The sequence below is a fragment of the Malaclemys terrapin genome, chromosome 5, assembly GCF_027887155.1.
Source record: "Malaclemys terrapin pileata isolate rMalTer1 chromosome 5, rMalTer1.hap1, whole genome shotgun sequence".
NCBI lineage: Eukaryota > Metazoa > Chordata > Testudines > Emydidae > Malaclemys > Malaclemys terrapin.
This window is the reverse complement of record NC_071509.1, coordinates 127,962,663-127,984,447: the sequence shown is the minus strand read 5'-3', so window position 1 is coordinate 127,984,447 and position 21,785 is coordinate 127,962,663. Positions and strand designations below refer to the sequence as shown.

Here is a 21,785-nt window from a genome sequence, read left to right as displayed (position 1 = left end):
TTTTTAAGGGAGATAATTTCATTAAGTGCTTCATCCTGCATACATTGAAGTCAGTGGGAAAGCTTCCAGTGACTTCTCACGATGCAGGTTCAGACACTAAGGCCCAGGTCCACAGAGGTACTCAGCTGTATAAGTCTTGGGTTTAGGGGCCTAAATCCCAGTTTTGGCTCCACTGTGATCCACAAAACTGTTGCATCCTAGTTTTCAAACTCAAAGTTCCCTACACGCCTGTGCTTCTGCCTCTGGGTGTGTGCACCGCCACCTCCCTCTTGGCATCCAGCCACCTATCTCCCATTTAAGCCCCACAGCGAGTCACAACCAGGAGAGATTGGCATTTGGCTACCTCAGGCCCCACCTGTGACTTGTCTGGTAGGCATAGGCAGAGACTGCCTACCGGCAGCAGGGGAAGGTGGAGGTGGAACAGCTCACCTATGGAACAGATTCATCAGGAGAGGATGAGGGAGCCCCACCTCAGAATATCCCAGAGCTCAGCAGTGAAAGCATGCTCCTGAGAGGTGGGAGACCCCTGTTCAAATCCTCTCTCCCCCTCAGGTAGAGAGCCAGAGCCGGAGTCTCCAGGCAAGTGCTCGAACCACTTTTAAAAAGGTATAAGGTGAGTGCCTCCTCCTGATAAGCTGCCTGACTCCAAGCACCTATCTCAGAGAGGGGGTGGGGCTTAGCACTCGCCTCTGTCCTCGGCATCTCCCACTGCCTGATTTAGGCCACTACCTGCCTTGCCAGCTGGCTTTTATGGATTGCATACTTGGGCACCTACCTCTCTCCATTCAGTGTATAGTAAGTCTAGGCCCCTAACTCAGGCTTGGTGAAGGATCGCAGTGTTGGTCCTCAGTGGTTTTCTAAGTAGCTCAGGCCTTTCGGTGAAGCCCAGCGAACTCAATGGGCTCACTTTCATCGATGTCAAAGAGCTTTGAATGAGGCCGCAAGGCCCTGATTCAGTCAGGTTTTGAAGCATTGCCCTCACTGTGCCCATGCCTACACTTAAAGATACGTGTGCGCTTATGCACCTCGTTGAATCTGGGCCTAAACTCCTTGAACTGCTTTGAAAATATTTACTGGTTTTTTAACCATGTTAAGAGATTTGGAGTCTGCTCTCACTTAGAAGCAAAGGTATTGATTTTAATGAGAGCTGAATTGAGCCTCTTACGATCAAAATATGAAAAGGGGGTGAGATCCACAGGGGAGGTAAAAATCAGATTGGTTGGTTTAAAAGCGCATGGCTGTAAATGGAAGCAATCCAGAGCTAATGAGTGAGTGCTGCTAGAGACTGGTTAGGGTCTGGAATGAGCTCTTTGACAGCAGCCTAATCCAGAGTCTGACTCCCTTCCGGCCCCATTGCAAGGCCCTCTTGTGTGAGAAGACTTTCCCTCCGTAACCAGGAAGAAGCGATTGGGAGGAGGTGAGGGGGAACTAACGGGGCATGGTCTAACTGGTTCAACCCAAGGAGTTTTCTTCTACGAGGGAAAGGAAGAGAGCAGACCTCTCAGTGCGGTACACTAGCAAGCTCATTCTGCATCACTAATTTAGAAAGCATTTAGATGCTACAGTCCTGGGTGGTATAGAAAACCCTACTGAGAGTGTTCTCGCAAGGCTGATACCATTTTGACTCTTACCTAAAATGATGCATCTTTTAATTCTCGGTGGAATCTTAGTTCAATCATTGTCAAGATTAGATGTCTTGGGAGTCGCAAGAGAAACAGTGGTGCATGGTCTTATCCCACATGCTGATCAAAGATATATTTTCTCTTGCTGGCTTGATCACAGATGGAGACTCTAAAACAAGCTTCTCACCGTTTGTTACACACAACAGATGATGCCTACATTCATGTCAATGCTGAGTCTGCATCCAAAGCAAGGGACTTAGCTTTATCTTTGTTTTTTTTCCGGTCACCACGTGCTCCATCAGTCAAATGACAGGTTCCCTTTTGGAGAAACCGCTGTCTATGGACCCTGAAGGCCCTGGTAATCATCTTATCCCCACTGGCACTACTGGAGAATGGATATCCAGGTTCCAGATAAATCACCCCTGTAATTTCACTGTAAGTTGTGTGCTGCTCTCACTCCCTTTCCATGGCTCTGCCCTTTTGAGCTGGTGGACCGCTCAGTGAATATAGTTCCTCTGGATTCAGTGGCTTTTCGTGAGAGTTTTGAGAACTATTCACTATTCAGAGGTGTGTAGCATTTCATTTCAGGTGCTTGAGTAGTTTGATGACTTGAAAACTCCTGCTCTGCTAGCCAAGCGCCATAAGATCAGGATGATCCACCTGTTTCGGAAGTATCAGGAGTTGGCCACTGCCAAAGGAAGATTCTCCGTCTCTATCTTTCCCCTCCGGCCACTCACCAGTACTCATTAGCCAAGCGTGCAATGCTTGACCAGAGGTTAGCATCCCTTTGAAAGAACTCAATATTTTAAGGATGGGGCTAACCTTAGCTTGGTATGTCAGGGCTCTCCATATCTCATAGTCAATCCAATTGTTTTGGATTTGGGAACATTAAAATGCCAGGGGGCGAAATTCAGTTGGGGCGTAAGTGAGCACAACTCCTGTGAAAGCTGATGAAGTTGTGTCCACAGCGCCCAGGCTGCATTTAGAGCCCAACTCCTCAGCTGCCTCCTCCTCTTACCATTTTTTAAGAGTGGCATTCACCCCACCTTCCCTTTCCATTGCATCCAGGGCATTCTCTGCCTTTCACACGGGAACAGCAGAGCTGCATGGGAGGAGAAGGGAAAGTGATGAGACTCGCATCCCTGTCATCAAAAACTAAAGTTCATTAATATTCACAATAAGCAGCCTCCAGTTTGCCTGGGGCGGTGGAATTTGCATCCACTTTTACTTCGGAGTCCCAGGCCGCTGCACCTGCTCTTCTGCCATCAGGGCAGTGAGGCCCAGGCCAGCCTCCTGGTTAATAGCATCTGCCTTTCCACAATAGGAACACCACACACACACACAACACGGAGCCCACACTTCAGGCCGACGTTGCTTAATGCTATTTCTTCTTTTATTTACAAAGGCTTCATTCCAACTACATACATTAGAAATGCATGTCTAAGCCAGCCCAGTAGTCTAGCTGTGTTACACAATTCCCTTTTCCTGCAATCAAAACCAAATAAAGAGTGAGTGTCTGCAGGCAGCAAGTGTTTCAACATGGAAACTTCCTTCCTTTAAGTATCTTATGATCACATCACCATGTCATTGTATTTAAAAAGGAAAGACTGTAACAGTGTTCCCAATATTCTAACATTAGAAATATAAAATGCCTTGGACATTTCAAGGTTCCTCAGAAGTCCTGACAAGACGTCAGCTGATGATGGCTGGAAGCTATGTTTGCTAGTCTCAGCAGAGACTGCCCCTGCTTGAAGGAATGAACAAAAGGAAAAAAAGACAGACAGACTAACAGGAAAGATCCAGTATCTTCCTCCCTCTTCCCACCAACCCTCTCAAAAAACCCTCCCTTCACCACCTAAGTTCCTTGCATTTTAATATCTGGCCCCATTAAAATATACCAATCAGTCCTTTCCAACACCTTGTACCATTCAGCAGCTCAGGACAACTTCCCTATCCAGAAACGGTGCTTATACATGTGCTTATCCTTGTGCGTATGTTTCATTGTTTGTCTGAATCAGGATGGACTGAAGCACATATTTCAATGTTGTCCCAAGCCAGGTCCTATATTGGTAGTGTAGTGAGTCGGTGTGGCTCCCCTCCTGTCCAGAAGAGGGAGCCCACGTGCCGGCACCAGAGTGGGTGGGACCACCACCGCCTGTCCCCGCCCCCCGGAAGTCAAGGGGCGGGACAGGAAGTATAAAGGCCGGCCGCCAGAGCTCAGTTGGAGCCCAGCCACCGCAGGGAGCAGATGTGCGGCCGGGAGCTCCTGCCCAGGAGACCGTTGAAGACCGGGGCTTGGACCCTGGCTGGCCTGAGCTACCCCGGGCCCGCTACGAAGAGGAGCCGCCGGAGCCCGCTCACGCCCGCCACTGGGAGAACCCCTGGGAACCGGACCCCACTAACCCTGAGGGTGAGACTGGACCCGAACCCCTCCGCCCCTGCTGCTACCCAGAGGAGCCGCCTGGGGACCGTTGGCCTGACTTCCCGGCAGAGCTACCGGACCTGCCACCGAGCCCCGGCCCAGAGGAGCCCATGCAGGTGGACTGGCCTGAGCCCGGCGCGACGAGCGAGGTAGGATCTGAGGGGGATCACGGAAGTGGCCCGGGGATAGCCGACCCCGGTCCGGCTGCAACTGAATGTGAGCCTATGTCAGTGTGTTGCGGTCTGGATACCCCACTGACCAGCAGCGGCAGCAACCGCTGTTAGGGCCCCGGGCTGGAACGCAGTGGAGTGGGTGGGCCTGCGTTCCCCCCTGCCACCCCCACTCACGGGTGGCAGGCATCCCCCTCACCCGACACTCGGCTACAGCAAGCCTAGGCGTGCCTTGCATGGGCTTTGAACTATTTGCTCGCTCAGCCCCTGCAAACAAGGGCCTGAGCTTACCTGTGTTGGCCCGCCCTGATCCAGGGCCTGGCCTCTGAACTATTTGCTCGCTCAGCCCCTGCAAACAAGGGCCTGAGCTTAACTGTGTTGGCCCCGCCCTGATCCAGGGCCTGGCCTCTGAACTATTTGCTCGCTCAGCCCCTGCAAACAAGGGCCTGAGCTTACCTGTGTTGGCCCGCCCTGATCCAGGGCCTGGCCTCTGAACTATTTGCTCGCTCAGCCCCTGCAAACAAGGGCCTGAGCTTAACTGTGTTGGCCCCGCCCTGATCCAGGGCCTGGCCTCTGAACTATTTGCTCGCTCAGCCCCTGCAAACAAGGGCCTGAGCTTACCTGTGTTGGCCCGCCCTGATCCAGGGCCTGGCCTCTGAACTATTTGCTCGCTCAGCCCCTGCAAACAAGGGCCTGAGCTTACCTGTGTTGGCCCGCCCTGATCCAGGGCCTGGCCTCTGAACTATTTGCTCGCTCAGCCCCTGCAAACAAGGGCCTGAGCTTACCTGTGTTGGCCCGCCCTGATCCAGGGCCTGGCCTCTGAACTATTTGCTCGCTCAGCCCCTGCAAACAAGGGCCTGAGCTTACCTGTGTTGGCCCGCCCTGATCCAGGGCCTGGGCTCTGAACTGTTTACTCGCTCAGCCCCTGCCAACAAGGGCCTGAGCTTAACTGTGTTGGCCCCGCCCTGATCCAGGGCCGGGGCTTTGAACTGTTTCCTCGCTCAGCCCCTGCAAACCCGGGCCTGAGCCAACCGTGATCGCCCCGCCCTGATCCAGGGCCTGGGCTTTGAACTCTTTGCTCGCTCAGCCCCTGCAGTCAAGGGCCTGAGCTTTAACTGTGGCTGCTCCGACTCTGCACTAAAGAGCCGGAGTTCCGGGACTAACTGACTACTTGTTCCCACAGCAGTGAGTCGGTGTGGCTCCCCTCCTGTCCAGAAGGGTCGAGCCCCGGCTAGGACCTACTACAGGTAGCTTGGAAGGGCACACTGTAGACACATCTGAAAGTCTAGAGAGATGCAGTGCAACATAAATACATGATTTTATTTTTTTCCATTTTTTAAATAGTGGCACGGTATTTACATGTCCCTTTGTTTAGCATGTGACTTCCCATCCAGGGCAGACTACATCTACAGTTTCTCTTTATTCCCCAGGATTTTTCCTAGGATAAATAGAGTGGGTAAGTATTTGGAGTGACAACAGACATATTAGATGTGTAACAAAGTGAGCTATTTCACAGTCATAACAATGATAATCCAGGAAGCAAACACAAAGGAGATTTCTCTTTGACTACAGCTGTGAACAAAAACAATCTTTTTTGTTTCTTGGCATCTTACCATTTCAGTCAAACTGGATTACATAGTCCAGTTGTTACCAAAAAAAAAAAAGCAAAAGTAAAAACGACGACTTAAATAACACAGAATTTGATATTATTTGTAATGCAGCCTGTGCAGTGGTTTCACAAGTAGAATTCAAGAAAACAAAAGCAATCAGATTGCTCAACTTAATACAGGAAGTAGTCATCAAGATGGAAATTTAGAGTAACAAAAGGCTACAGTAAAAATATAAGAATGTCTAGAAAAAGGTGGTAAACAGTTGAAAGAAAAAAACAAAACACCTTACTAGAAGATGTAAGATGGTCGCAGCTACATAGTTACTGTATTTTTCTAGTGCCTGAATTTCCTACCACAGCACTGATTCTATTATTACTTTTTTTAAAATATAACTTAGAATGACAACGAGTTTGCCAACCAGCAGCCAACTCAAAAACTTTATGGAAAAACAAAACAAAACAAAAAAAAAAACTATCATTAAAATGGGGGAGGGGGAATCCCCACAGCAGCCAGTTTTTTGCTTTTTTTTAAATCCAGTCCTATCCTTTCTTGGCAATGCTGACGCAAGCTGAGCTCCTGGCGGTATTCAGCATATTGGGAGTGGAAGTTCTTCTAATGCAGATTTGGGATTCAGCTGGAGGAACGGAAAGCCCTATAATCCAGTACCAAACCATGAAAGTCGTAGTAGCAGCAAGCGCCAACAAAACAAAGAGAAAAATCCCATCCAGGTGTTATGAAATGATTCATACAAGGAATTTTGAGATCTTCAAAGGATTCTGTCATTCCTGTCCTCAATCAATAGCCAAGCGAGTTGTGATTTAACCTGATCTGTCCGATCTGAGAAGGTGCCTGTTTGTTCTTGAGTTAACTTGTTTTTATCTTTGCTGACATGTCTTCTCAATTGGCTGCACGGTTCCCATCACTTCGATGCCATTCAGTACACACAGAAAATAAACCAAACCGGGTCCCTTCCTAGTCCACATCACACAGTAGCGGCAGGAGCAGCAGGCATCTCACATGTTAAACTCTGCCTAAAAGTGTTGACCTAAAGAGAGAGAGAGAGAGAGAGAGAGAAAAGAGTAAATAGCAGCATTCATTACAATGATGCAACTATCCTCAGATAGGCTCAGACTGCCTCCCATAATGCTGACCTCAGTTTTCTGCATTCTTATCACGTGTTCTGGCAGGTTTTCAAGGCCAGACTCTCTCTCTTTCTCTGTTTTGTCTGAGTATAATCAGCACTGGGTGTGTGCATCCCCAGCCATCCATTTGCAGAGTAAGAGCTTTCCCTCCCCAATGGGTTGGCACTAGTCCCACTGAGCTGTTAAGTGTCCCATGATGCACAAGTGAGAAGAAAAACGTGCCTACAGAAGAAGCCAGCTGAACAGCAACCATCTGCTTACATCGGAAACAAAACCATAAAGAACTCTACGCTGCAGAATACTCTCTAGTACGCCCACTGGGACCCTAAGAGTGGACAAGAGCAGTAAATGTATTACACCAGAGATGGCCTTATGCTCTGTGGGACCACAAGCGAGGAAGGCAGGTACTGCCAGGGGACATACTGGAGAAAATTGAGTCCTGGGTTCTTTTGCCGCTGGAAAGAATTGGGGGTGAGGTGATGGGACTAGAAACAGCTTTAAAAAACAAACAAACAAACAAAACAAACAAACAAAAACCCCGCCCACCCCACAACAGGCTTTGTGAGCTTTCCCCTCTGCTTCTACTACCACAGAAACTAGCATGAGCTATGAGTTGCTGAGGCTGCCAAGCAGTTGCTTATCCTGAAGGTTGGCCCTGCGTCGAACGTTACAATAAGGTTATTGCCTAGTTCAACGGTTCTCAAACTGTGGGTCGGGACCCCAAAGTGGGTCGCGACCCCGTTTTATTGGGGTCACTAGAGCTGGTGTTACACTGGCCCAGGCCGAACCCCAAGCCTCACTGCCTGGAGCCGAAGCCCGAGATCTTCAGTCCTGGGTGGAGGGATAGCTCAGTGGTTTGAGCATTGGCCTGCTAAACACAGGGTTGTGAGTTCAATCCTTGAGGGGGCCACTTAGGGATCTGGGGCAAAATCAGTACTTGGTCCTGCTAGTGAAGGCAGGGGGCTGGACTTGATGACCCTTCAGGGTCCCTTCCAGATCTAGGAGATTATATATTAATAAATGGAGATATACCTATTAATTAAGTTAAGTCATCCATCTTCACATGGAGTTACCCAAAAACTCTCTCTAGGTTTGAGAGCCCAGGTTCATAATGGGACAATTAACTCAGGCACCTCTGTTTGAAAAACTGAGCTCACAGTATCAGCGAGAAAAGCTTTCTAAAACTTCAGAGAGGTTTTTCTAAACTGAGTTGGGCAGGATATCCTAATTTAAAATTAAGCTGCGTTCCAAATCCCTTTGGGGGAAGATAAATAAGAAGTGGCTGTACTAATTCTTCCAGAAAATCCAGAAGATCAGAGACGGTTTTAAGTTGATACTCCGTCCCATCTGTTGAAGCATATAATGTGTCATTTGGTTTTTAACTGTCCGAAGCTAGAATTACATCTCACTCTGTTGATTTATTGATGCCAATAACCTTTGACACAAACCTTAGAGTCTTCCATCTGTCTTTTTCAATGTGATTCTCAGGACCTTCGCTCTCATAGGAAGCCATGTAAAGTGCTGCAAGCAGAGGGAAGAATGACATATTAGTGCTACTGGCATTTTGAAAATTCACCATTCTCCTACAGCAAAATAAAATCTCTTCATATTAGCCATCCATCAGATTATGGCTCCAAAGTTCCATTACCAAGTACATCGTCACTCACAATTGCATTCAGTCAATACTAACAAAAAGTACATGAGAACAAAGACTATCCTCAGGGAAAAGAAGAAGAGCTGAGGAAACTTAAAACATAGGAAGATAGAAGCGAACACTTGCAAAAGAAAGGTTTGAGCTCAGAGCAATATTGCTTTTTGAACTAAAGGCAGAGTCCCAAATTGTTTTTCTAGCAGCATCCCCTAGGTCAAAACCTTCTTAAAGGCAAAGCAAATACATACACTTTGGATTATGTTTTTGTGGACTTGCTTCCCAATTCTTATTTGTTTTTCCATTACTTAAAAATATTCTTTTATTTTAAAGCAGGAAAAGGGGCCAAAGCCACGTTTCAGAGAACAAATACTCTTTCAAAAGGTAACTTTTATTCCCTGTGTTTCTGTGGGTCCACTGTAACTTATAGATCACATTTAGATTTGTGTTCCAGGACTAGGTCGTCCTTCATCAAAGGGATAACTTAACACAGGAAGAGAAGGAGCAATATTTGGCACATAATCATTTGAAAAACAGAGCACAGTGTATTCCTTACCATCTTCACTGAAGACTGGGACAGTGAGCAAGTACTGCAGGATCTTCCGATCCCTCTCAAACGGACACTCCACTTGCTTCCATGTCATAAACTCACTCACTTGTTTCGCTAACTCCCAAAATTTCTATAAATGGGGAGTGGGGGCAAACAAAAACACAAGACGTATGAATTTTAGCAATCTGCTTTATTGAACATAGATAAATGAATCTGGGTTTAAATTAGGCTAATTTCCAGTCAGACTTTCAAGCAGTAATACAAGAGGAGTGGAAAAACTGAATTTCTGTTCCTGGGGAAATTCCAATATTTAGACATTTATTTTTTGTTCCAAATTGAGACAAAACCCATATTAAAATATCACAACCTTTTGCAGAACAAAGTGTTTAGAAAAAAAGCCACTTTGGAAGTGTCTGGATGTTTCATTTTGACATTTTTGATCCAAACCGAACATTTTGATGTTCCCAAATTCAAATGTTTAGTTTCAGTTTGTTGACTTGAAAAGTTCAGATTTTTCCATCATGGAAAGTTCTGCTAAAATAATATTTCCACATGTAAAATTTTGACAAAACATCATTTTCCAACAGTAAAAAGTTCCATTTAAAAAGTTTTTCGATCAGCCTTGAACACAAGGGCATACCAGATCATACGATTCAGGTTCAGAAAAGGTTACTGAAACTAATGTGCATCTATGTGCTATAGTATTTCCTACAAGTAGAAAGTATGTGTGCAGAATATTAAATATATTGCGATCATGTACACACGCTCACACCACACGGAGAATTTAAAAAGCAGAACCCCCGAAAGACTGACTTGTACCACGCAGCTAATACAACACCCTAGCAAGCAGTGGAACGTAGCAACTAAAGATGGTTGGGAACTAGAATTTCCATTCCATGGGAAATTCTGATGTTTCAAAAGTTTGTTCCAATTTGGAAAGAAAGGCTGAAACATCAATATTTTCTGCAAAGTAAAAGTTTTATTTCTAGTATATTAAAATATATAAATAGTTAAATTAATATAATATAATATTTAAGTTTAGATAAAATGAATTGAAACTATCAAAACTGATCATTGTGACTTTTCCATCATCCCTATCTAAAAATTGGCAATATCGACACATTTCTACAAAAATGTTTTGATTTTGACAAATCTGTATTTTTTGACAGAAAAGCATTCTATCAAGATTTCTGACCATCTCTAGTAATAACTGGTACTAAACTTGTGGCCTAATTTTGTTCCCAATGAAAGCAGGATCAAGAACTGGGTTATGTTTTCTGATCAGGGAGTTAAAGGAGTGGCAATTAAGTAATATCCAGTTCTAAATAAAATGTTCTACTCACTTCAAAATTGACATGGCCGTTTGGAAGGCGATTGGCACAGCCCTCGTTGAGAAAGTAAATGTCTTTGATTAAGAGACTGAAGAAAGGTATCACGATCTAAAGTCGGACACAGAATCGAGAAACAACAGTAGTACCACATGTATGAAAAATTAAATCACCTTGTATAAAAACTAAACATCATACTGAAAAGGCAAAGTCTGCAAGTGTTCCTTTCATCTTATGGGCATGCTGCATTTTAGAATACATGAAGTAAAGTCAGTTATCACCCCACTCAGTCTAGTCTCTTTAGTTTCATCTCGGTTCCACCTCCTTTCTTTGTCCCAGACTCCTTCCATCCACTGTGTCTCTGGAAAGCCTCTAGCGCTCTCAGAATTGCAGTTAATCCATCTGTTTTCATGGCCATACTTGTCACCTGAGCACACAATGTACATTCACTACCTCTGGAATGACAGCTGTCTGCCTAACGTGCTCCGTTTCTGTTATAGTGGCCCTCATTAGTTTGACCTTTCCTCACCCATGCTTGCAGACTCTAGAATGTATACATTCAGAGGTACCTCACTTCTTGTTTGTGCATTATAAACAGGTATCTGGATGTTAATGCCCAAGTCAGAATGCTGTGGAGAGCTGAAAAAACACATCAACAGCGATAAAGCCCAAAGAGCTGATGGTAATGTTGCCATATGGAGGTCACTTCTGCAACCAAGGAGGAATATTTTTTCCTATAGATCTGCTCTATGCCCCTCAATCGCCTTTGAAAGTAGGACAAGAAGTAATGGATTTAATTTGCAGCAAGGGAGATTTAGATTAGTTATTAGGAAAAACTGCCTAACTATAAGGATAGTTAAGCACTAGAATAGGCTTTCAAGGGACATTGTGGAATCCTCATCATCGGAGATTTAACAACAGGGTAAACACCTGTCAGGGATCATCTAGATATATTTGGTCCCGTCTCACAAAAAACAGGTCTCTTCCAGCCCTACATTTCCATCCTTCTATAAAGGCTCCTCTTTCCAACACAGACAGGATCATATGACTCTGTTTCAGCCAATGGCTAATAAATGGAGCTAGTCAGGAATGATTTCCTGACAGAAAATGCAGTTCCTGAAAAATCAAAACTTTTCCATGAGAAACCTGAACAAAATTGAACTTTGTTGTGGGTCAGTTTGATCCAAATCAGAATATTTCATTTTGTTGAACTAACCCAAAAAGTTTAGTTTTGAAACAATTCAACAGAACTATTTCCCTATGGGGTTCTCGTTCTTTATATTGGGTTGGGCTCCCTGGAGGACTAAATCTGCCATAATACAATACAGATTTCTTTATGACCAAGCTTTCTGTGGCACATCGCTGGAGTCACAAGACTGGGTGCATCAAAGGAGATGTAGGTCTGGCTAGGGAACCTGGCCCATTTGGGAGAATGGTGGCACCAGGGTCCTGAACTAAAGCTCCCATGAAGCCATGCACCACAATGGGGGGGAAGATTCCGGGTCAATTCAATAAACCAAAATGAAACATTTTGATTTTGGGAATGTCAAAATGTTTTCTTTAGCAAAAATTTTTCTTAAGTTTGATCATAACAGAAATTCTGAACTTTTTTGTCCCAATTTGGGACAAAAACAATTGTGGAAATTTGGAATTTCCAAATTTCACTCAGCTCTACAAATAAATATATAGGAATAAACTCTCTGGATTCCTGAATCTACATAATGTATGCAGGATTTTACACCTTGATTTGTATTCAAACAGGCTCTTAGCTCTCAAAACCCATATTTTATTTTTAAGTGCAAAACATGCATGAGCGAGCAGAACGTATAAGTATCATCCTGCCTTATAGTTAAATTTATTCTATAAGCACGAAGATCGGGTTTATTAATCCTGACATGCAGAGCCAATATTATAAGAAGTTGATGAATTATTTAGTAACTTGCCTCTAAGTGGAGGTAGGTTAGCAAGCTATTTGGCTCCTTTCCAAGAGAAATTCAAGGGATGCAACAAAGGTTCTGCATTAATGTATGTCCAAGTCCTGGTTATTTCTCAAACACTGGTTTATTGTGAAGAGGTTGTATCTTTCTTTGCCTCCATTTCTCAGTAATGTTACAGCTACTCTTGTGTTTCAAGAGAGGATTCTTGGCCTAACCTGATTAGGTTACAAGGATACTTTGTTATTCTTGGCTATTCACACTAATGAACCCCAGCAAGGCACCTTTAAAGCTGAACTGGTAAAGGTCATGCAGAGAAGAGACGTTTAGAAGAATGTCTAGATTCACGCTTGTGTTCCCCATTTTGACTCGAGTTGACTAGTGGACTAGAAATGCTAGTCTAGACATTCCAAATACAAACATTTGGGGTTTAGGACACAAGTGTTTGTGGTTTACCCTAGGCAGAGTCAAACACTGGAACAGGGTAATCTTTACACAATTTCCATCTCGCCTGCCCAAATCCCCATTTCAAAACAAGAGAAGAGGAAAGTAAAACTGAATGATACGCAATACAATGGCAGCAATTTCTTCCTATACTCATTCATCTATAGCATTATTATTAAAATTAATCCTTCTGGATCTTATTATGCTACTGACGACTCTGATCCTGCAAGCTGACCCACATGCACAAACGTGGCCATGCAAAATCAGTGAGGGAACTGGGCTTCGATATGATCTATATGGGTGGACATGTGCATAGGAGGACCCGGACCAGCATTATAATCCCACTGAGATCACTGGGACTATTTGTGGAGTACAGCACTTCTTAATATGAACACAAATAAAATCCCATCTGAAACAGTTTTTTGTTTTTACCAAAGCCCAAGGATACACAGCACTTTAAAACAGCTACAATGGTACTAAGCAGGGAGCAAACTTTCCGTCTAACACATCTTTGACCCAGGGCAATGTGTGAAAGATACACTGAGCTTTTCCCTCCAGTGTCTTTCATCCAAAAAGCCTCAGTCCATCTAACTGCTTGCACTCTCATCCTGTTTTATTGTTTGTTTGTTATTTTGTTGCAAAGAATCTCTCAAAAATTGATCCTTTTGTAAAGCAGAATGAAGAGGAATTAAAAAAAAACAGCAGCAGTGTAAAATAGATATTTGTGTCTGCCACTGCAGGCAAAACAGAGACAAGACAGACGTGTAGATAGAAATCATTTTCTTCGTGGGGTTTTTAAGTTGTTTAAAAAAATATTAAATAAGCCACGTTTTAAAAGAATAAGAGTAAAGCCTGTTGTGCATCCACTAGCCCAGTGGTTCTCAAACTGTGGGTCGGGACCTCAAAGTGGGTAGGGCTGGCTTAGACTTGCTGGGAGGCCCAGGGCTGAAGCCCGAGCCCCACAACTTGGGGCCAAAGCTGAAGCCCAAAGGCTGCAGCCCTGGGTGTCGGGACTCAGGTCACAGGCCCCCCTGCCTGGGTCTGAAGCCCTTGGGCTTTGTTTCCCCCTCCCAGGTGGCAGGACTCAGGTGGGCTCAGGCTTCAGTCCCCACTCCTGGGGTCGTGAGAACCCCTGCATTAGACTATTATTTATATTTCTCATGTTTACCAGTCCCTATGGGGCACTCATCAAAATTTCCACTTTCTTTCTGCCTGTTCAAGACCTACATTAACATGAATCTGCCTCTCTCAGTGTATATCCTGCCTGCAAATAGCATGGAATGCCTTCAAGAGAGCCTTCTGCCTCCAATACCTATGACATTTCTCAGGGCTCTTCAGGTTCAGACTAGTCACCTTTGTACTAGCATTCATTGCCTGCAGATATGCTAACTGGCTTTTCCTGGAGGTGCTGGTCCTCTCCCAGATCTCCTTCCCTTCCACAGAAACACTGGTGTCCAGAGGAAGTGGGGAATGGAAGAAAAATCACTGGGGGCAATTAAAAAAAAAAAAAAAAAGTATAGTGTATGAAATGCTCATGAAAGGAGTCAGATTGAAACTCCTTGAGACTGAATTTCATCTAGAAGGTGGCACACAGCACGAGTGGCACCAGTGCATGTTTCCTCACACTGCCCCCCTATTGCTCCTTGACTCCGATCTGGAAGGACCAACAAATAAGGACAACATAGTAGCTCAGCGACTCTTCCTTTCAAACCTTGGCCTTTCCACCTAGACTGCTGACAATGGAACCAAAGTGCCATTCGTGATGTTCTCTCGGATGTAGGCACCTACCCACTGGGACCTGTGCTGAGACCACTAATCCTACTTCATTTAGGATATGAAGATAGTAACCCCTTTCAGTCAGTACGAACCTGGACTGGGCTTCCAGTTGAAATCATGAGGTGAAAGGATCTTTATCCCAAGCTCTCTAACCCTGTAAGATTTCCCATTTCTTTCCCTGTTCTGTTCTCAGATACCATACCAGAGGATAAAGTCTTGTTCTTGGTGATCCACTACACAAGCCTCATGGGAGGACAGAGACCCAATGTTGAGGCACATATTTTAAAGGAAGCTGACTGAGGTTGGTGCCTTAGAATTTGAATAGCTCGAGAACAGCTCACCACATAGCAAACGGACAGTAATGAAATGTGCTTGTTAATCTAAGTGATTCACGAACTACCTTCTCTCTGTTGCTATGCGCCGTCAAGGACCTCTGAGCTGCTCCACGCAGAGCGGTTCGGTAATTGTAAAAATTGCTAGAAGGGTCCATCTGATGCTAGAAGTGGGAAGAAATGTAAATAATGACCTTCGGAAATTTAGTGCCAATACATGTATAGTGCTTTTCACTAGAGAGGCTAAGTTTAGAACCCAAGAAGCCTATTGAATTGCATCACAAATGCCATCTTTAAAGTACAGCTAAAACAAATCTACTGCTCTGTGAGATCCTTACACATGGAAACTCACTTTTAAAGAGTGCCCAGTGAGCAAGTACAAATCAGGCTTTCATAGAAGCAATACTGTGCATCAGTCAGACTTGTCACACTTCCTCCCAAAAAACACCTGTACTATCAACTCAAATTCCAAGGCTAAAATTCTGCTCTCAAAGCCATACAATGGGTCTCAAATCATGAGACCAATATTCGACTCTTCCAGTGTGTGTAACTTGCTGTGAGATTAATAGGAGTTGCACACCTGTACTGAGAGTCACATTTTCTACCATACAAATTGTTTGAAAAATCTCAACTGGATTGCCAATTAATTCAAGATAGTTAACACATTAGTAACAGCAAATCTGAATCCCTAGGGTAACACACAAATTTGTAACTAGAATGATCACGTTACCCTCTACAAATGTGTTAGCTACCTTGAGTTCGTTAGCAGTCAATGAACTTGAGATACAAAAACCTCCCAACTCTAGTGTACACACACCCTTAAGGGTTAAATTCTACCATTCAGATTTGAAAGCAGAATTTTTCTTGATTTATTTACTCTCCCACCACAACCACAACCCTATTGCACACCTCTAAGGTGAGAAGAATTACCCACAATTTCAAGTCCCAATTGAAAAAATTTCAACTAGTTCCAGTTGGCAAGTAGGTTTTGCAATAAAACTGCAAGGTATATTGAGTGGCTGGCTCTTCTAAACCCAAAAGGGACCTAGCAGGAATTAACAGAGGCCAGAAGTCAGTTGAAGGACTCCAACAGAGTGCATGAATTTGCATAGGGACATGCACACATAAAATTTCATTCAATATCCAATAGGACAAGACCCAGTAAGACTCACAAGACAAACCTACTGTTGACAGCAGTGTGACCGCGTATAAGTTAAACATACCTCAAGAATGTCAAATTTGGCCGTCTTGACTTTTGCCCAGGTCTTCTTTAGCCGGGAGACCGGACTCATGTTCATACCAGCTTTATAAGAGAAAGACAATTTAAAAATTTAATAGAACAAAACTAGTGTAAGAAAAACAAAGTAACTAAGATTCAAAGTAATTCTACAATGAAAGTGCTATTAACAAAAGAAGGCTTTTCATAGGAGATATAGCCATTTCTAGGTATTTTTACTACCAATATATTTACAGTATAATAGAAACAGCAGTACCCATCAATTCTACATGTTATTGATAGATCTTTATTTTTCCCTGCCTGGCTGGGGATGGGTTCCATGTATTTTAACCCCAGACCATGTCCAATAAGGGAAGGAGATTAATAAAAGGTATCCCATTATGATACTTTGGGATGAGAGTTTACTAAAAAAGTGGGTGATGAGAGCTGAAAAGTTACAGTGTAAAAATTGAGGACAACCTCATTATTCTCCTTAAAGTGTGGTCTTTAATTTTCTGAATACAAGTCTGTGGGCTTCTATTGCATGCAATGCAGTCATCAAGCCAAGCAACATCAGCTACGTCGTACAGAACAGATAGACCTCTCACTGGAAATCTAGAAGTAGGGGCTGCCCATGCTACATCTCACCTCCCCTATGCAGATGCAATGAGGCTAAGTGAAGGGTCACCTTTATACTCTTTCAATATATAGGGTATCTTTGACTATTATATACAATGGTCAGTGGAGCCTGAGACGACAACTCCTCCTGAAGTCAACAGGAATTTTGAGTTACTTCAAAATGGGGATAGGTTCAACCCCACTACTCCAAACACTTGAGCATAAAAATAATTTTACACCTATAAGTAATACCATTGATTAGGAGGATTAGGACCATTGCCGAGAAGCCAGTATGCTCCAGGGAATGGGGTTGGAGGGTACTGAGCTTTTTGAAGCATATATCATCCAAGGAGTCTTTTAAACACTAAGTCATCTCTCTCGTCCTCTCTTTTTAATGGTGTAATTGAAGGTAACGGTAGCTTGAACTAGAACACTCTTTTCCAATCTTTTATAAATGTATAATATAACAAAGATATTTATCTACTCTCCATCATTTCCTTCCCTTCCCACCCTGCTGGGTACTGTAACTAGAGAATAGGCTCCCATATTTAAGCATCCAAATGATGATTTTTTTTTAAGCTTTAGATTAAAGACAAGGAAAAACTCTCCCATAAATCCCCAGCCTTTATACTCACAAATAATCGCCATTAAGGAGTTAAAGTTGCCAATGTTAAAACACTCCCTGGCCACGTCAATGAAATATTCTATCATTCTTGCTCTGTGCTTCTTCTTCACAGGCTGCGAGACACAAATAATAGTGTTATTCTTTAGCAGGAAAGGGAGACCTCCGTTGGACTCCAAAAAGGGATGACACTATTGTTAAACATCTCTTCTGTAGGTGCTGCAACTTCACACTGTGTTCTACAAATAGAGCAAGTGGCATTTCTTACTCCAAAACACTTCTGAGAGGAGAAAGACAAACCAAAGGAGTTAAGGAACTTCAGGACAGTGAGGGCCTGGGGAATTATTGGAGAAGGAGCCTTATGAAGGATTTGTGGAAGGGAGGTATCTAAAGAAGAGAGAAGGTGGTTGATAAACAAGATGGGACAGAGGCTCTTCTAGGCATAAAGGAGAACATATGATGGTGGGGGTGTAGGAGAGTGGGAGAAAGCCAAAGGGAGAGTAATGAAGCTAATGATGCTTCATAGTTTCAAAAACAGAAAATTGTTGTGTGCGAAGGAAAGGGACTTGCTCACCATGCAGATTTCTGTAGCAACTAAGTAGCTGAGTCTGTTAAACCATTCTACATAGGCTTCCAGGTTACGGGTCTTCTTTCGATCAGCGTAACAGCTCTGAAGAAAGAAAGGGAAAACACAACCTCGTTAACTTATTCTGCATTCTTCCTTGAGAGAGTGAGATTCCTAATCTGTAACCTGGCCACCTTAAACTTTCACCCAGTCATAAGGTAAAAGTAGGGTCAATCGCCAAAGAAAACTCAAGGAGATGCAGAAAAGTGGTGTTGGTGACTCAGCAGGTGACATTTCTCTGAGGCCTTGATTCAGAAAAGCACATGTGCAGGTAGGTGCTCAACGTCAAGCACTTGCTTATGTCCCATTGAAGCACTTTGCTGAATCAGGACTAAAGCAATGCTGAATCATAATGCAAGGGGACACTGTGGTGCTGGATTTTGAATGAGATAAAATTGAGTCCTGACCACTCATTTGGCATGTCAATTCCAGCGTCTAAGCCCAACCAGCAGATTACATTCTGCCTTCTTAAAATTCTCCCAGTAATTTCAGCTGGAGTCTTATTCTTCCTTTCCTGTTCTGGGCTATTAGGTAGTGCATTGGAACAGTTCCCACAATTCATCCCAGAGGGTCTGAGTAGCAGTGGGTGGAGAGATTTTCATTATCTATAGAAAGGCATTTCAGAATCCCAGCTGGATAAAAGCTATTATATTCTGTTTGCCACATTTGAGGAGAACAGGTAATTACAGTACAAATTACATGGCACAGTCAACATGCGGATCATAAGCATCTCCGGAACATGAGCGAGAGAGGTAACAGCTCCAGCACAGTTAGTTAAAAGCACTTTGTCCTTGCCCTTCATTCTATAACTCAGAATTCTCTTCAATACATCTTGTACTGTAGCTGCAAAAAGGACTGCAATTTGACCTTCCTTGGTTTGTTTCAAATAGCTCAATTTCCTAAAAGGACAGGAGGGGAATAATGGATGGGGCAAGCGTCAAGGTTGAAATGCATCTCATCTTGGCTATAGACCACGGAACGGATGGTCACGAGAAACCATTCCCAGGGCTAGATCCTCAGCTGGTGTAAAAATCACTGAAATCAATTTAAGTGAATGGGAGTTTGTTTGCCTGAGCAAAGACAGAACAGGAGCTGGATTTGCTCCCTAAATGGACAATGATTCACACAAAGTAAAACCCGAAAGCGGATATTTTTTAAAAGTTCAGCTATCAAGCATATTCATGCTGATATCGATCTAGAGTTAAGAGTATTCTAACTATCCTGTATAGTGCTTATGGGTCAGTATAGGATACCATTCCAGTTCCACAACTGCTCTCGTTCCCCTCCATTCACCTGGTCATTGTCTAGGGGATCCTTTTGTACAAACGCCTGGACGAATTCTTCTGGTCCAATGTAATTGAGCCTCTCCTACATTTAAAAAAAAAAATTAAAGCAAGCAATCATTTCCTCTGCCAATTTGTATTTCAAACAGAAGCAAAAAGTAGGAAGAATAAAATTGTGGTTGGAAAATACATATATGAATGACCTGGCAACAACTTACCAGCTCTATGTGAGTCAGCTGCTGGGCTAACATATAAGGGTCATTGCAGACAGTGATTATGTCCCTCTGTATGGACTGAGGTTTGGTCTTCAGGACTGTCAGTCGATCTGTGGATGTTGCATTGATTTTTGCAAGTACTTCTTCATACTGGCTAAGAGAGGCAAGTTTTCGGATCAGGCTCTGGATGATTTGCTGTACGTTCTTCCGATACATCTGCCATGACACAAGACAAGCAAAGGATATTCCCAGAATATGAAAGGCTATTAAATTCCTGATGGCACTAAGATAGCTTCATTCTGATGGATATTCATTATCAACTTAGAAACTCTCAGAACCAAGTGTATTCTTACAGCAACCATTGCCAAATCAGTACATTAAAGAGCATGCATTTAACATGTAGTCCTTGGGAGCGCTTAATTTAAGGTTTGATTGCTTTAGGAATTCAGTGGTGTTCTCACCAGTCCAAGCCACAACAGAAAGGGAAAGTACCTTTCACCTACAGTGTAAAATGAAGCATTGTCCATCTGGGTAAAATACCATCTCCCACTGTTTAAGGCAGTAAGGAAAAAACCTAATCCATGAGTTTAAAGTGTAGTCATTCTATGCTGCTATGGACCCAATTCTATTTTCACTGGTGTAAATCAAGACTAATCCCATGAAGTCTAGGTCTGCTCCTATTAATGTCAAGAGGAGTCTTTGCCATTGGCTCAGTGGAAGCAGTTTGCAAATCTACATGCAGAGCTTTGCACAGGTCTCTAACATCAGTCGGGGAAATTAATCCACAGTTGAGCTAACAATAATTACAAAATGGCAGTCATATGTTCATTCACAGCTTAGCGAACGTCTCTCCGCTAAAAGGCAGGGAGGGGATGATACGCCTGCTAAATTAGTCTGATACTCTACAAAACACTGCCATCCCTGCAGTCCTTCTTTTGGGACTTCAGGAGCATGAACATGACAAAGGGAGGTTTGGCATGGGAGTGGCATGACTTTTGACCTGGGTGTGTGTGATATAGTCATTTGGGGCGGGGCGAAGAACACACGACAATGGGTCTAATCCATTATGGAACAATCTTATGCTCCTGATTTTCCAGCACAAATATATGCGCACTTCGTTAGAGAAATGTAGTCAGTTAGGATGATAGGCTATGCAAATTAAAAGAGTAAAAATATTTGAGGAGCCCATGATGTGTTTGGCAAATAGAATAAGGCATCATAAACCAACACAACTGGGACACTGATTGAATGTTGACCGTGTGTACCTGAAAACCCCGCTCACAGCCAAATCTGTGTCATAAGTAGGAAGATTTGGGAGCAATTTTCACTGCCATACCCACCTCCTTACACCCAAATTCAGGAACAGATAAAAATTGTTTGAAACTTGTTTTCAATCTGCATTATTGTTTCAGCAATCAAAGCAGAACATAAATGAGCAGTATTCAAAGAAACACAGCAAGAGGTTCAGTATAGGAACTGGCACCATTCCGGTTAAAACGGCAGAGAAGGAGGTCTGTGGTTTTACCTCTCCCTCCACTCTGGGGACCATTTCCCCCAGTCTGTCAAGCCAGTTTGTTGCAGATGCTCACAGTTTCAGCATCTTTTTAGATGTTTATGATGTACAGTGGACATTTTTATAAAAGACAGCCCTGAGAAATCCCTACGCTGAGAGCAACTATCACAGAAATAGAGGCAGATAATGGGTTTCTACTTTAGAATTCAAGATACGGGACCTGATGGCACAACACATTTTTATATATGGCTGGTACAGCATCATTGCTTGCGACCTGAGATGAAACATATGCTGAACACATTACAATAGATAGATCTTCTGTCCGTAAGCAGTTCATCCCGCTGATTTGGATCACCCTAATCTTAAATGTCTTTAAAACAATAACATTCATAAGAATTCTTATGCAACTGTATGCTTGTCTCCCTCCCCTACAGGGCCACAGTTGAGCAAGGCCCTCAGGGAGGTGCCTTGTTTTTTGTGCAAGAGTAATCTCATTGACATCAATGAGACTTTTGCACATGCTTAAGTGCTTAGCTGAGTTAGGACCGCTATTTAGCATGTGAGATCTGTCGCTCGCTCTCTCTCACAACTGCATGATACTCTATAGACATCTCTACCCCGATATAACGCTGTCCTCAGGAGCCAAAAATAATCTTACCACGTTATAGGTGAAACCGCATTATATTGAACTTGCTTTGATCCGCCGGAGTGCGCA

General features: G+C 43.6%; 1 protein-coding gene and 1 long non-coding RNA gene across 4 annotated transcripts in view; one reads left to right on the top strand and one right to left on the bottom strand.

Moving 5' to 3' along the window:
* The first annotated feature begins 2,995 nt into the window (after positions 1-2,995).
* On the top strand, positions 2,996-5,891 carry LOC128838197 (uncharacterized). The gene is made up of 2 exons (XR_008445120.1): positions 2,996-3,691; positions 5,462-5,891. It is a non-coding gene; the product is annotated as an uncharacterized LOC128838197 (long non-coding RNA).
* The window catches only part of RASGEF1B (RasGEF domain family member 1B), a 455,348-nt gene continuing 439,076 nt past the window's right edge, over positions 5,514-21,785 (bottom strand). For all 3 annotated transcript variants that reach the window (XM_054030192.1, XM_054030193.1, XM_054030194.1), the window contains 10 exons: positions 19,561-19,773; positions 19,353-19,427; positions 18,009-18,104; positions 17,448-17,550; positions 16,202-16,281; positions 15,047-15,142; positions 10,508-10,603; positions 9,171-9,294; positions 8,415-8,487; positions 5,514-6,869 (listed from right to left, as the gene is read on the bottom strand). In XM_054030192.1, coding sequence (XP_053886167.1) covers positions 6,845-6,869; positions 8,415-8,487; positions 9,171-9,294; positions 10,508-10,603; positions 15,047-15,142; positions 16,202-16,281; positions 17,448-17,550; positions 18,009-18,104; positions 19,353-19,427; positions 19,561-19,773 — 981 coding nt within the window. In that variant the 3' untranslated portion in view covers positions 5,514-6,844. The remainder of the gene's footprint in view (positions 6,870-8,414; positions 8,488-9,170; positions 9,295-10,507; positions 10,604-15,046; positions 15,143-16,201; positions 16,282-17,447; positions 17,551-18,008; positions 18,105-19,352; positions 19,428-19,560; positions 19,774-21,785) is intronic.